Source organism: Rhinatrema bivittatum, chromosome 8, assembly GCF_901001135.1.
Source record: "Rhinatrema bivittatum chromosome 8, aRhiBiv1.1, whole genome shotgun sequence".
Lineage (NCBI taxonomy): Eukaryota > Metazoa > Chordata > Amphibia > Gymnophiona > Rhinatrematidae > Rhinatrema > Rhinatrema bivittatum.
In genome coordinates, this window is record NC_042622.1 from 85,905,267 (window position 1) to 85,919,457 (window position 14,191).

The 14,191-nt window shown below is 41.6% G+C and overlaps 1 protein-coding gene across 8 annotated transcripts in view; it reads left to right on the forward strand.

Moving 5' to 3' along the window:
- POMT1 (protein O-mannosyltransferase 1) overlaps positions 1-14,191 on the forward strand; it is a 126,741-nt gene that overhangs the window by 65,595 nt on the left and 46,955 nt on the right. For all 8 annotated transcript variants that reach the window (XM_029614080.1, XM_029614081.1, XM_029614084.1 and 5 more), the window contains 4 exons: positions 698-828; positions 1,299-1,394; positions 1,851-1,943; positions 2,140-2,236. In XM_029614080.1, the coding sequence (XP_029469940.1) occupies positions 698-828; positions 1,299-1,394; positions 1,851-1,943; positions 2,140-2,236 (417 nt within the window). The remainder of the gene's footprint in view (positions 1-697; positions 829-1,298; positions 1,395-1,850; positions 1,944-2,139; positions 2,237-14,191) is intronic.

A 14,191-nucleotide genomic window follows, 5' to 3' on the forward strand; every position in this document is an offset into this window, starting at 1 on the left:
TCAGTGGTCAGCACTCCTGGTCTTTATTGCATCATGGGGTGATACAGGTCAGAGTAAGCTTGGAGAGAGCCCCCTTTTGCAAACTTGGAATGTTAACAGTAGGGATTCTCTTATCCTCTGTTGGACAGAGTATGTTCTATGGATGACTGTTTCAGCTTAGACTAACCCATCAGTCCCCTCAGTTGCTAGAAATTGTGCTTTAGTGCAGCTGCATAGGAGGAAAGGAGAAAATAAATCCATTATTCATAGGTAGCCCTGTCCTGACTTCCAACTTGCTGCTGCTGCTTTGGAACTGCAGGCATTTTGCACCCTGACAGGCTGATCTGATTGGAGATGGAGAGGAAAGTAGGGACTATAAATAATACACAAGAGTAAGAGCCATGCCTCTGTGCTGGGCCATATGTCTTTATGATAGTCTTATGCTTACAGCAGGTAGTAGTTTCTCCTGATACAGAGACTATCCTGCAGCTCAGTATAAGAGACTTCCTGATGATTTGCACCTTAGATTATTTTGAAGCTGAAGGAAGCTGTAAAATGATCTAAAGCTGGTCTCAGGATGTGACTTCCTTAAGGAGTGCTGCCTAGAGCAGGACATGGAGAAGAACAACCTTTATATTATGGCTTTAGTGACTGCAGCAGTGTCCAATGATTTTCCCTTCTCATTTTTCAATTGCCTGTGTTTCATGTTGTTTCACAGGGCGGGTTAGCGCGGATCACACAAGGTCAGCCGTTGGAGGTGGCATATGGCTCTCAGGTCACCATGCGTAATGTCCTCAGCAAGCCACTTCCTTGCTGGCTGCACTCTCACAAGAGCACCTACCCTGTCAGGTGAGAACTAGTGTCCCCTTCTGCGTGACCGTCCTTCCCACCTCAGTGACATTCGGATGGTGGCTGCCATAGAAGCAGCTCACTTGTGTCCTCTGCTGGGCTGAAAGAAGAGTAGCTGTCTCCTTAGCTCTGTATCCATTTTGGATCCTAGTACTAGGTTCAGTACACCTGATATACACTGAGGTACTTTTCAGTCTGGACTTAAATCATGCACTCTGATTGAAATGATTACTTTTGAATATGGTACATGCACCACACTGAGATTCACCTCTTTGGTATTGCCCTGGAAGAAGGTTTGGTAGAGGGGCATTATTCTGGAATGAGGTCTAGCCAAGAGCTGTTTTAGGTCCTGTGGAATGGAGATTTCTCTAGGGATATGCACATGTGTTCTGTGTACACAGGTGCCTGCCTGGGGCATCAAATAAAAACAAAATTCTATTTGCATTTGTGTACTCTACCCCTGCCTGTAGGTACGAGGATGGCCGGGGAAGCTCTCACCAGCAGCAGGTCACCTGTTATCCCTTCAAGGATGTAAATAACTGGTGGATTGTGAAGAACCCTGGGCTGTGAGTACTCTCAGTACTGAAGAGGCAAGAGGCTGTCTCTGTTGGCCTCAGAAAGATAATCAACTCATTTTATCCCTTTCTTAATCTTTAGTCATAGATTGATCCATATGTGATTTCACCTTTTTGATTAGCATGGAGTCATGTTGTAGAGAAGAATGCGCTTTTTATAGATTAAAGAAACAGAACCCAGACGCAACAAAGTTGTGGGGTAGGAAAGATTAAGTTGCCCAGAGAGCAGGAGAGGATATTTGAAAGGCTGAAGGTGATAGTGTAGGTATCAGAGAGGGGATCACATCCTTTGTTTCTCAATGTTAGACTTATGCTCAGCTGACTCAGTCCTGTTTGTTTTCTGATATTGCCGCTGCATCTTTTTCCACCTGCTCTCATGTAATGGCACATTTTTCTGTGCTTAGAATGTCAGGTCTTCTTTTCCTTCCTTTTCTCTTTCCTATTCAGGCAGCAGATGGTGGTGAGTAACCCTCCCCGCTCAGTGCGCCACGGTGACATTGTGCAGCTGGTACATGGGATCACAGCGCGCTTCCTCAACACGTAAGTGCAGGTTTTCTTCTCGCTCAACCTTTCACAACTGTCACTGTATGACGCAGAAGATGCTGGCTGAAGCACCTAACTCTTGTACTCTTTCACTTTCCCAGCTCTACAGTGCTTGTAAAAAAAAACAAACCAGTTTATATTTTCTTAAGTTGTGCTGGTGATTTGTGCTGCCCAATTCCTCTGCTTCTTGCAGGCATGATGTGGCAGCGCCACTCAGCCCCTTTGCCCAGGAAGTGTCTTGTTACATAGATTATAATGTGTCCATGCCTTCGCAGAACCTCTGGAGACTGGTGAGTCCTCAGAATATCACCCTGCTCTTTTTTGTCTCTGTTCCCTTCCTCTGAGCTTATTGTATGTTTTTATTATTAGCCCAAATATATTTAAAAAATGAGTTTGTTCTTCAGTAAATGCTGCATTCATACTGTGGTGATTGACATTTATACTGTATGCAAAGTATAGGTGTATTGGAGTGCTACAATCTTAGATGCTTATGCTGTGTGCATAGTGTGGGTGTGTTGGGATGCTGTATAATAATACATTCCTTTCATCCTGCTACACCAGTCCAGACAAAGGTTGTTTACCCCTACCAGCAGATGGAAGCAAAGAACACAGCTTTCTCTGTGATGTGGATGACATGTGGTGCAATCCAGAAAATTCCTGTGTATTCTCCACCTCCAGCAGGTGGTAGGAAGTACTGATGGTGCAGCAGGATTTTTTGTTTTCTGTCAAGGCCTTCCTAACTATTAAGGTTAAAGTATGTCCGGGGGTTTTCCCCTGGTCATTTGAGGGCCAGGCTCTTGGTTTAGAGCATCAAGGTAGCATGCCCTGCTTGGAAGGTTCCCAGGCCAAGAGGGAGTTAGGCTGAGCCTAAGGAGTTTTTCGGTTGGCTTGGCTGCATTAGTTATGCCTAAAAAAAAAAGGGGTGGCAAACAGGAAAAGGAAAGGAAACCTGCTATGGGGCTGATTAGGGCTCTGGTTATTCAGTGCTGCCAATGTTTGGTGTGAGTGCAGTGCCTTTGCAGGTGTTTGCATCAGAGACCACTCTTTTTTTTTTTGGCCTTCTGATGCTCAGTGGAGAAGGAGCAGGGCCACCGGTGCTCTGTTTGCAGATTCATGCATCAGGGAATTTGTGTGTTGCTTATATTAGAAGTAGAGGAGTACCTAGGGAGAGTTCTAAGCTTCTGTTTCATTAGTGATAGGGTCAGCTGTCATGGGTCTCGAATTGGCTTCTTTCTTCTGCGTGGACAACAGAGCTCAAGGTCCACGGCACCAGCAGTTTTTCAGCAGGAATAGCCACTATTTTAGGTGCAGGGTTCTCTGAGCAAATGACCCTCACAGAGCACCTGGGCCAACTTTTGGAATCTCCGCATTTATCTCCTGACAAGGAAGGGTGCAGAGAGCCTTCTGCCTCTTCATGTGCTACTACCTTAGAGGAGTTTTATCCTAGAGTTTTTTCCATTTTCTTCATCAAGGATTTTATGCCATCTAAAAGCTTTGTGAAGGAACGCAATCCTCAGGGCCATTTGATGAGGGATTTTTTCCCAAATCTGTAGTTGATTTGATACCCCCAAATTAAGCCTGGAAGGGGCCAGATGAATTAATGAATACCAGCAACTTGGAATCCTGGGAAGAGGGGAAAGTGCCCTCTATATGAGAAAAATTGGTAATCCGACTTTTCCTTAGGGTTAAAGTTGCTTCCCTTATTGATCAGGTGGTTGCCACTCTGGGAATTTCTGATGAAAAAGCAGTAGAGACTCCTGAGTTGGGACCCTATCATCAGAGGACTAAGTAAATCCTCCAAGACCGAGCCCCTTCACTCTGAAGTGGAGAAAATGTTAATAGCAGAGTAGGAGTCTCCAGATTTATTTATTTTCTTTTTATGTTCCGCAGATTCTGGGTTCAAAGGTGTTAAACTTTTTGGTAAACTGTATTTGCTCCCAAAGGAGCCTGCACAGTGTTTTTCCTGATGTGCTAGTTTTGGCAGTTACAAGGAGAACTGCTGTTCCTGTGGAAGGTGATACTTCTCTTAAGGATCCTCAAAATAGGATTGAGATTCCTTTTAAAACACGATTACTTCTTCCATGTTAATAGTACAGATTGCCTTTTTTTGGTGGCTCAAGCTCTTCTGTGCTGCGTGCAACAGCTTCCTGAATGGGAAGAGGCTGCCTGTCTGGAATCTGTTGCAGCTTTCAGAATTTCATCTCTCAATTGCTTCATCAGTATGTATGTATTTATTTATTTAAGAGCTTTTATATACCAATATTAGTAGGTACATCAAACAATAGATGGAAAGTACAATGAACAGGGAGAAGGGAAAAGGGACAACAAAACTAACAAGGTGCAACAACGGTGCTGCAGATGGAGGAGGCTCTATTGGTGAGCCAGAAAGGGAGAGCTGAAAAGGTAACATAATTGACATAACATAATTAACATAATTGTTTTCTGCAAGGCCTTCCTAACTATTAAGGTTAAGGTATGTCAGGGGGTTTTCCCCTGGTCATTTGAGTATTGGCAAGGAGACTCTTGTGCCAAGGCACTGGGCAGCAGACTATTGATCAAAGATCCATCTGTGTAAACTTCATTACAAGGGGAAGCTATTATTTGGTGAGGATTTAACTCAAACGGTGAACGATCTGGGAGATCCCAAATCAAACAGACTACCTAATAGGTCTTACATTTTATCGACTGAGCAGAGGCCAGGCTCACTATTGTGATGCCAGAAGGTACAAGTCAGGTAGTCTCTCAATCCTTTTATTTTAAAGATAGAAATGATGGCAGAAAAGGACCAATGGTTCATCCAATCTGCCAGCAAGCTTATGGTAGTTTCTGCACTTAATAGTTTCCTAGACCGTCAAAGTCAAGGCCCTTGTTGGTTTCTGTTTGAGTCCAATTCCTTGTTACCTCCTGCTGTTGAAGGGCAGGAACTAGTCCTTTTATGGTTTGGGAAAGACAAGACCAGACTTTAATGCCACCTCCACAATTAGTAGAGCTTCCTAATGAAGTGATATGGTCACTCACTGGTATCGCCTGAAGGCAGCTGCCTACAGGAGTGGACCCACATAACTTCAGACCAGTGGGTATTGGAGGTAATCAGCAAGGCTGTGTTCCGGAGTTAGCAGGTCGGATTCCCGATGCCTTTATGGTTTCTCTTTGTGCCTGGACTGCCAAGGGGGTGGTGGTTCTGGCCATGCTCTAGAAGTTGCAGCTGTTAAAAGCTGTTCCTGGTTCCGCCAAAAGCTCAAGGTTGAGGATGCTATTCCATCTGCTCTGTTTCCAAAGAAGGACAGTTCGTTCAGGCCAATTCTCAATCAGAAGGGGAAAAACTGTAGCCTTCGCCTCTTCTATTTCAGAATGGAGACTCTCCCATCAGTTCTTGTGGAAGTTCAGAAAGGTGAATTTCTTGCTTTTCTGAATCTGTCAAAAGCATATTTCCACATCCCAATAAGGGAGGACCATCAGAGGTTGTTTTTGGGTTTTTTTTGTATCCTAAATCATCATTTTCAGTTCAAGCCCCTTCCCTTTGGATTGGCTCCAAGAATTTTCATCAAGGTAATGGTGGTAGTTGCTACGTGGCTGTAGAAAGAAGGAATTATGGTTCACTCTTAGCTGACCAATAAGGCCAAATGTTATGAAGAAGGTATCAAAGCTTCCAACAGATTAGTCCAACTGTTTGAAAACTTGGGATCAATTTTGCTAAGAGCAACCTCCTACCCTTTCAAACTGTGGAATACTTGGTGGCTTGTTTTGACATGAAGAAAGTTTGTGATTTTCTGATCCCACAAAGAGTTGCCAAGATATTAGATTAAATCAGAGATTCTCTCTCCTAAGAGCATTCAGAGTTTGGGATTACCTACAGCTCCTAAGGACAATAGCTATCACCTTGGATCTTATTCTCTCTGCCAAAGCTCACATGCATTCCCTGCAGGCGATGCTTTCTTGTTAGTCGCCCCAATCTCAAGATTACGAGCGCTATCTCCCTTTTGCTTCTATGGTGAGAGAGAATCTAAGTGGGGGACATCACCTCAGAATTTGTTAAAGGGAGTGAGTCTGAAACCACCTCTTGCGTCTTAGTCATCACAGATGTGAGTCAGCCAGATTGGGAGCACACTGTCAGGATCAGGTAGCTCAAGAGCTCTGGTCTCCGGAGGAAGCCGCCTGGTCAATCAACAGCTGAAAATGAGGGCAAGAAGATTAGCTGTGTTTTCTTTCCTTGTTATTCAGAAAGGTGGTCAGAATACTTTTCAACAATTAGACAGCAGTGGCGTACATGAACAAACAAGGGGGCATGTGGAGTCCAGGACAGAAGAGGACCTCGATCAGTTATCAGAAGTGCATATCACAGGACAAGAGAACATTCAAGCTGTCTTCCTCAGCAGGAACCTTTTGGATCTGGAAGAATGAGAACTCTGTCAAGCAGCATTCCAGATGATTGTGGACACTGGGATCTTCCTCAGGTACATCTCATGAGGTCCTGCAGGGAAACTGGATCCGAGGGCATAGATACAGTAACAACTCTCTTGGCCATAGCTAGATTAGAGTATGTGTTTCCACTATGGCCCTTGATAGGAAGAGTGTTGAAAAACTTGTAGAAGGAATCAGTCTGAACTGTCGTGGTGGCTCCGGACTGGCCAAGGAGATCTGGTACGCAGATCTAGTAAGACTGCAGGTGGATCAGTGACTGAGATTCTGTGAGATATGGCCTTCTAACTTTGTGTTCCATCATCATGGAGGACCCTTTTCACTTATGGCTTAGCTCTTAAGAGGTCACGTTTGTGAAGAAAATACTCTTCCTCCATGATTGCCACTCTTGAAAGCCCGTAAGAGGTCTGCCACATATAAATTGCCATGCTGTGTCAGGCCAAGGTCCATCAAGCTCAGCATTCTGTCTCTGACAGTGGCCAATCCATGTTGCAAGTACCTGGCAGCTCCCATAAAGTAGATCTAAAAACATAAGAACATGCCATACTGGGTCAGACCAAGGGTCCATCAAGCCCAGCATACTGTTTCCATCAGTGGCCAATCCAGGCCATAAGAACCTGGCAAGTACCCAAAAACTAAGTCTATTCCATGCTACAGTTGCTAGTAATAGCAGTGGCTATTTTCTAAGTCAACTTAATTAATAGCAGGTAATGGACTTATCCAATCCTTTTTTAAACACAGCTACACTAACTGCACTAACCACATCCTCTGGCAACAAATTCCAGAGTTTAATTGTGCGTTGAGTGAAAAAGAACTTTCTCCGATTAGTTTTAAATGTGCCACATGCTAACTTCATGGTGTGCCCCCTAGTCTTTCTATTATCCGAAAGAGTAAATAACTGATTCACATTAACCCATTCTAGACCTCTCATAATTTTAAACACCTCGATCATATCCCCCTTCAGCCGTCTCTTCTCCAAGCTGAAAAGTCCTAACCTCTTTAGTCTTTCCTCACAGGGGAGCTGTTCCATTCCCTTTATCATTTTGGTCACCCTTCTCTGTACCTTCTCCATCGCAACTATATCTTTTTTGAGATGCGGCGACCAGAATTGTACACAGCATTCAAGGTGCGGTCTCACCTTGGAGCGATACAGAGGCATTATGACATTTTCCGTTTTATTCACCATTCCCTTCTAATAATTCACAGCATTCTGTTTGCTTTTTTGACTGCCGCAGCACACTGAACCGATGATTTCAATGTGTTATTCATTATGACGCCTAGATCTCTTTCTTGATTGGTAGCTCCTAATATGGAACCTGACATTGTGTAACTATAGCATGGGTTATTCTTCCCTACATGCATCACCTTGCACTTATCCACATTAAATTTCATCTGCCATTTGGATGCCCAATTTTCCAGTCTCAGAAGGTCTTCCTGCAATTAATCCCAATCTGCTTGTGATTTAACTACTCTGAACAATTTTATGTCATCTGCAAATTTGATTATCTCACTCGTCGTATTTCTTTCCAGATCATTTATAAATATATTGAAAAGTAAGGGTCCCAATACAGATCCCTGAGGCTCTCCACTATCCACTCCCTTCCACTGAGAAAATTGCCCCATTTAATCCTACTCTCTGTTTCCTGTCTTTTAGCCAGTTTGCAATCCACGAAGGGACATCGCCACATATCCCATGACTTTTTACTTTTCCTAGAAGCCTCTCATGAGGAACTTTGTCAAACGCCTTCTGAAAATTCAAGTAAATTTGATCACCTCACTCATTCCCTTTTCCAGATCTTTTATGAATATGTTAAATAGTACAAGTCCCAGTACTGATCCCTGTGATACTCCACTAACTATCTTTCTCCATTTGGGAAACTGACCATTTAGTCCTTCTATCTGTTTCTGACCTTTTAACTAGTTACCAGTCCAGAACAGAACACTGCTAATACTCCATGACTTTGTAGTCTATCATGGGGGACTTTGTCAAATGCCTTTTGAAAATTCAGGTACCCTATATCGACAGCTGAGGAGGAATATGATAGAGGTCTATAAAATCATGAGAGAACTAAAATGGGTAAATGTAAATTGGTTATTTACTGTTTCAGATAATACAAGGACTAGGGGCTAGTCCATGAAGTTAGTAATTAGCACATTTACAACATTTCTGAGAAAATTCTTTTTCATTCAACACACAAACAAGCTCTGGAATTCATTGCCAGAGGATGTGGTTAAGGCACTTAGCGTAGCTGGGTTTAAAAAAGGTTTGGATAAGTTTCTGGAGGAGAAGTCCATAAACTTCTATTAATTAAATTGGCTTAGGGAATAGCCACTACTTATTACTGGCATTAGTAGCATGGTATTTATTTACTCTTTTTGTATTTGCCCAGGTACTTGTATCCTGGATTGCCACTATTGGAAACAGAATGCTGGGCTTGATGGATCCTCGGTCTGACCCAGTATGGCAACTTCTTGTGTTTTTATCTACATGTTTATTTACACCTTCAAAAAATTATAAAAGATTAGTAAAACAAGACTTCCCCCTTGCTAAAACCATGTTGACATTTCTCCATTAAGTCATGTCTATCTATATCACCAGTAATTTTGTTTTTAAGAATGGCTTCTACCATTTTGTCCAGCATCAACGTCAGGCTTTATCCTTCTATAGTTTTCCAGATCACTTCTGGAACCCATTTAAAAAATCTGCATCACATTGATCACTTTCCAAACTTCAGGAATCTTGGCTGTTTTAAACAATAGGTTACAGATTACTATTAAAAGATTAACAATTACATATTTCAGTTCTTTTAGAGCTATGGGATAGATGCCAGTGATTTGTTTTAGTTTCTCAGAATATTCACATTAAAGAATGTTTCAGGAGTGAGTATGTTCCCAATGTTGTCCACCGTGAAGACCAAGGCAAAGAATTAATTCTGTTTTTCTGCTATTTCCTTGTTCTTCCTGAGCGCCCAACTGACTCCCTCACAGGTATTTTGCTTCGAATGTATTTGAAAAAGTTTTTATTATTAGTTTGTGCCTCACTGGCAAAAACTAATATACCTCTGTGGTATATGTCAGGGTCTGGAGGCTATTTGAGGCATGCTGTAAAGAATGGATATCTCTTTCATTTTAGCTTCCTTCAATGGGATTTTGATAAATTTCAAACTTCCTGTTACCGAGAGAGAATGCAAGGTCTGTCGATAGAATCCTATCCTGACGTTTGTGGGGTAAAAAGACTGCATCCCCCTCTAAGGCCAGTAATTCCTTAGTGGGATCTTAATTTGCTTCTCCTTTTGAGCCCTTGAGGAAGGTAGCTGTTAAGAATTTGTCTTTAAAGGCAGTGTTTTTGGTTGCAGTCTGTCCAGCTAGGTGCATTTCAGAGCTGAAGGCCTTGTCTTGTAGGGATACTTAACTGATATTTTCAACTGATTCTGTTTCTATTCAACCAGTACCTTCTTTCTTACCAAAGCTAATTTTGGGTTTGTTTGTTTTTTAATATGAATCAGGCCATTTGTCACCAGGCCTTCTACAAAGATGAGTGTTAGGATGAGAACAGGTCTTTAAGATTTTTGGATGTCCATCAAGTTCTCCTAAGATATTTGGTAGTCACAAACTCCCTTTTGAAGGTCAGATAGGTTATTCATATTGTTTGGAAGTCTTCACAAGGATGAAACTGCTTCCAAAGCTATCTTGGCAAGATGGATTAAGAAGACTATATCTTCAGTGTACTTAAGGGTTGTTTGGGATTCTGTTGATTCTCCAAGCTCGTTCTACCAGAGTGCAATCTTCGTCCTTGGCCAAAGATATAGCTATAAACCTAGAGGACATTTTGTAAAGTGGCTACTTGGTCATCTTTGCATTCCTTTGTCAAACATTACCTTTTGGATGTTCAGGCTAAAGAAGAAACAGCCTTCAGGCTGGTGTTCTTAAAGCACCCTTACTTTCTACCTCCCAGACTAATTGGGATTTGGTACTTCCTACTTGTCTGGACTGGTGTAGCAGGACAGAGAGGAAGCAGAAATGTTCCTTACCTGTTAATTTCCTTTCCTTTAGTCCTACAACATCATGTCACAGATGAGAGCCCTTGGGCTGTGGCGTGGTTGATGCAGCCTACTAGGTGAACCTACTAAGCCCATGCCGACAGCAGTGGACTCACTCTTACTAGGACTGGTTCTAGGGTTTCACCTATACCAACCCCCTTCCCCCACAGGCTGAGCCCTTGTGTTCCAGGGGCCAGCAGGGCTTAGCCGAGAATCCTGTAAGGAGCAGTCAGAGGATATTGAGTAACAGGCAGAGGTCAGGGCAGGTGGTGAGCAAATGGTGTCTGGACAGTGATCAGGCAGTATGTAGCTCCAGGCTAATGTTAGGGCAGGCAGCAATCTAGAAGAGTCCTCTAGATCCAAGGCCAGGGTCAAAATTAAGAAACGGTCAGAAACAGACGAGACAGGGATAAAGACACTGAGGGAACCAAGGCATGGCAGGGACTAGCAGGACAAGGCAGGGCAAGATAATAAGAGAAGGCAAAGAAAGGCACAAAGAACCCTAGCAACACATACTGCAACGCCGGAGGACCTGTTGCTGAGGCACCAGCTGGGAGCAGGGCTGAGATTGAAATATCCAGCTAGTGCTGTGGTCATCCACCACGGGGCCAGTAAGATTTGGAGCATGCCTAGGGGAAATGCTGGGGAAAGGCAGTATGGCAGCATCCTTGCCACTGAGAGGCCTGTGGTGTTGGAAGGTAAGTGCAGCCAGCCAAATGTTACACACCAGTCCAGAACCCTCCTGGGAAACTGGGCTGTGAGATGGTTGAGGAAATGTTTTATTTCAGGTCTTATGAATAGTATGGAATACTTCAACAGAGGAATCTTTTAAGGTACATGTAAGTTTCATACATGTTTTATTCCCCATCTCCTATTTATTTATTTCTGTTTCAAAATGACATTCTGCATATTCCAAAAGATCAAAGCGGATCACATAATATCATCAAGATAAATAAAACACAGATATAAAAACATTAAAATCAATAATATATTAAGACATAATGATAAAAAATGTAAAACATAAAAGATGCTCTAAATGTTAATAATATCCAACACATTCTTAGCCCAAACAGCCTGCTAAATAGCCAACAGCAAAAAAGCTAAATTACTTCACCATCAAAAGCTGCATTAAAAAGAAAAGTTTTTAAAGCGTTCTTTAGATTGGTATCTGTTAATGAACGCAGCTGCAAAAGCAGAGTGTTCCAAAATGAAAGACTAGTGACTGAAAATTCACACAATTGTGTCCACTAAATGGACTGTTCAATATGAAGGAATTTCTAAAAAGTATTTTTCTGGGGAATGTAGTATCCAAATTGGAACATAAATGCAAAGAAGGACACCAATACATGGGGCAGTTTTATAGATCAACATAGCAATTTTATATTTAATTCGCTAAATCACAGGAAGCCAATGGAGATTTTTTTAAGATGGGGTGATGTGTTGGTAGCGGCTAGTTCTGGTAAGGAGTCTAGTTGCAGATTTCTATAAAATCTGTAGGGCTTTCAGAGTAGAGAGAGGCAGTCCTAAAAACAATTAATTATAATAAACCGGGTTGGTCAAAGGCAGGGCTTTTAAAACAGAGCAAAAATCATTAGATTGCAACAAAGATTTAAGACGTGTCAACAACTGGGTCTTTAAAAAAATGTAATCACAAAGCTATTGTGAGGTTTCATAGAAAGTTCTGAATTTTTAATATGACACCTAACTTTTTGATTTGTGAAGAGACTGGGATAGAAAAGTTGCCAAAATGAAATACAACAGGAATATCTGGTCTAGAGATTATATTCAAAATAGTAATTTGTTGTCTTCAAATTGAGAGAGACACAATTGTAGGACAACCAAAATTTAATTGAGCTTAAACAGTAGCATAGGCTCTATTTAATGTTTGGGAACTTGTCAGATACTTATGACTTGGATTGGCCACTATTGGAAACAGAATGCTGGGCTTAATGGACCCTTGGTCTGACCCAGTATGACAAATCTTATGTTTTTATGAAGACTAACAATTTTTCAGTATTGTGCCAAGAAGATCACTTAGAAATAAAAAAAAAAACCAAAAAAAAACTGAGGCCAATATTCAGTAGATTGGTACTGAATTAGCCGGATAACTTATCTACTAAATGGCCTACTGAATATTGGCCTCAGTTTGTTTTTTTTGTTTTTTTTATTTCTAAGTGATCATCTTGGCACAATTCTGAAAAATTGTTGGCCTCAAAAAGTGAGGGAAGGCCTGGTGGGGTTGGGACCTGGGGCTGCAGTGGGGTGTTAATTTATATTGCTGAGGGGGAGAGTGGGTGGAAGGGCCTGGCCTCAGTGACAGGTTTATGTCTGAAGAAGGGATTTTGTTGGTGGGGAGGGGGGCATGACAACTCGATCCCAGCACATTTTGAGTTGTGGGATGGGGGATGCATGGTCTGATAGGTCAGCATTAATAATAGGTGGGAGAGAGAAGAAATCGTGACACAGGCCCCTTTAATTCTTTTTTTTGGGGGGGGGGGAAGCACTGCGTACCCGGATATTGTTTGAAGATACCTAGGTAAGTAGTAAGATATCCATTCAGTCAAGGCTGGATAACATAGCCGGAGACAGCATTCAGCTAAGTTAGCCGGATAGCTCGACTCCTCACCAGAATGCTCCAGTTTCACCCCTTTTATATCTGATTAAATTATAGTCAGATAAGTAGTTATCCAGGTATAATTTAGATGGATATGAGGCTAAATATACCAATTTTACCATTTAGACGGATAACTATTGAGTTATCCGTCTAAATGGCTTTTGAATTTGGACCTCTGTATGTCATCGGCATGCAATTTATATCCTTCACCAAGAATAGACAAGAGTACATGATGGAGATAAATAAATGTTTAAAAAAGTAGCTGATAACGCAGAGCTCTGTGGTACGCCTGTAGACAGAGTGCAATTTTTAGAATGAGCAGTAGAGATGGAAACATGTTAAAATCTATCAGAGAGATAAGAGCCAAATCTATCTAACATCATCCCACCATTTCCAAGATCGGATAAATGCAGAAGATAGAATGGTTCAGGGTATCAAATGCTGTTGATATATCAAGAAATACAAGAACAAAACTCTTCCCAAGATCCCAACCTCTTCTAATGAAATCACAACTAATCAACAATAAAATTTCAGTATTAAAAAATGTTCTAAAACCAAATTTGTCTAAAATCCTATTTTAAAATCTAAAATAAATTTAAAATAAATTTAAAATTAAAATCCTATTTAAAATCTAAAATCAGCGAACTCAAACGGATAAAACAAGATCTACGCCACAAAGAAAACAGATGGCGCAAAGTCCCTTCACCGTCTACTCTTTCATCATACAAAGGAACTTTACATTTTTACAGATCATCCATCCTAAAATCAAAAAAACAATACTACGCTAATAAAATCCATGACCTACAATATGATGCAAAGGCTTTATTTTCATATGTATCACAAATCACAAAGCCAATTCCTCCATCAATACCAGATGATCATGCTCAATCCAAGGCAAATGAGTTAGCCCTGTTCTTTCAGCAGAAAATTTCAAACACTATAGCACTTCTTCCAACTAAGACCAACCCTCCTGATTCAAGCTCCTCCAACCACATACTCAAGGATACTAAATTCGACAACTTTGAATTAACTTCCACTAAAGAAATCGAAACCATTTTAAAAAGGCAGAAACCATCCAGCCACCCAACAGATAACATACCCTCCAAATTATTGCTACTCATCCCAGACACAATCTCAAAACCTCTGACTAACATCATAAATTGCTGCCTAAC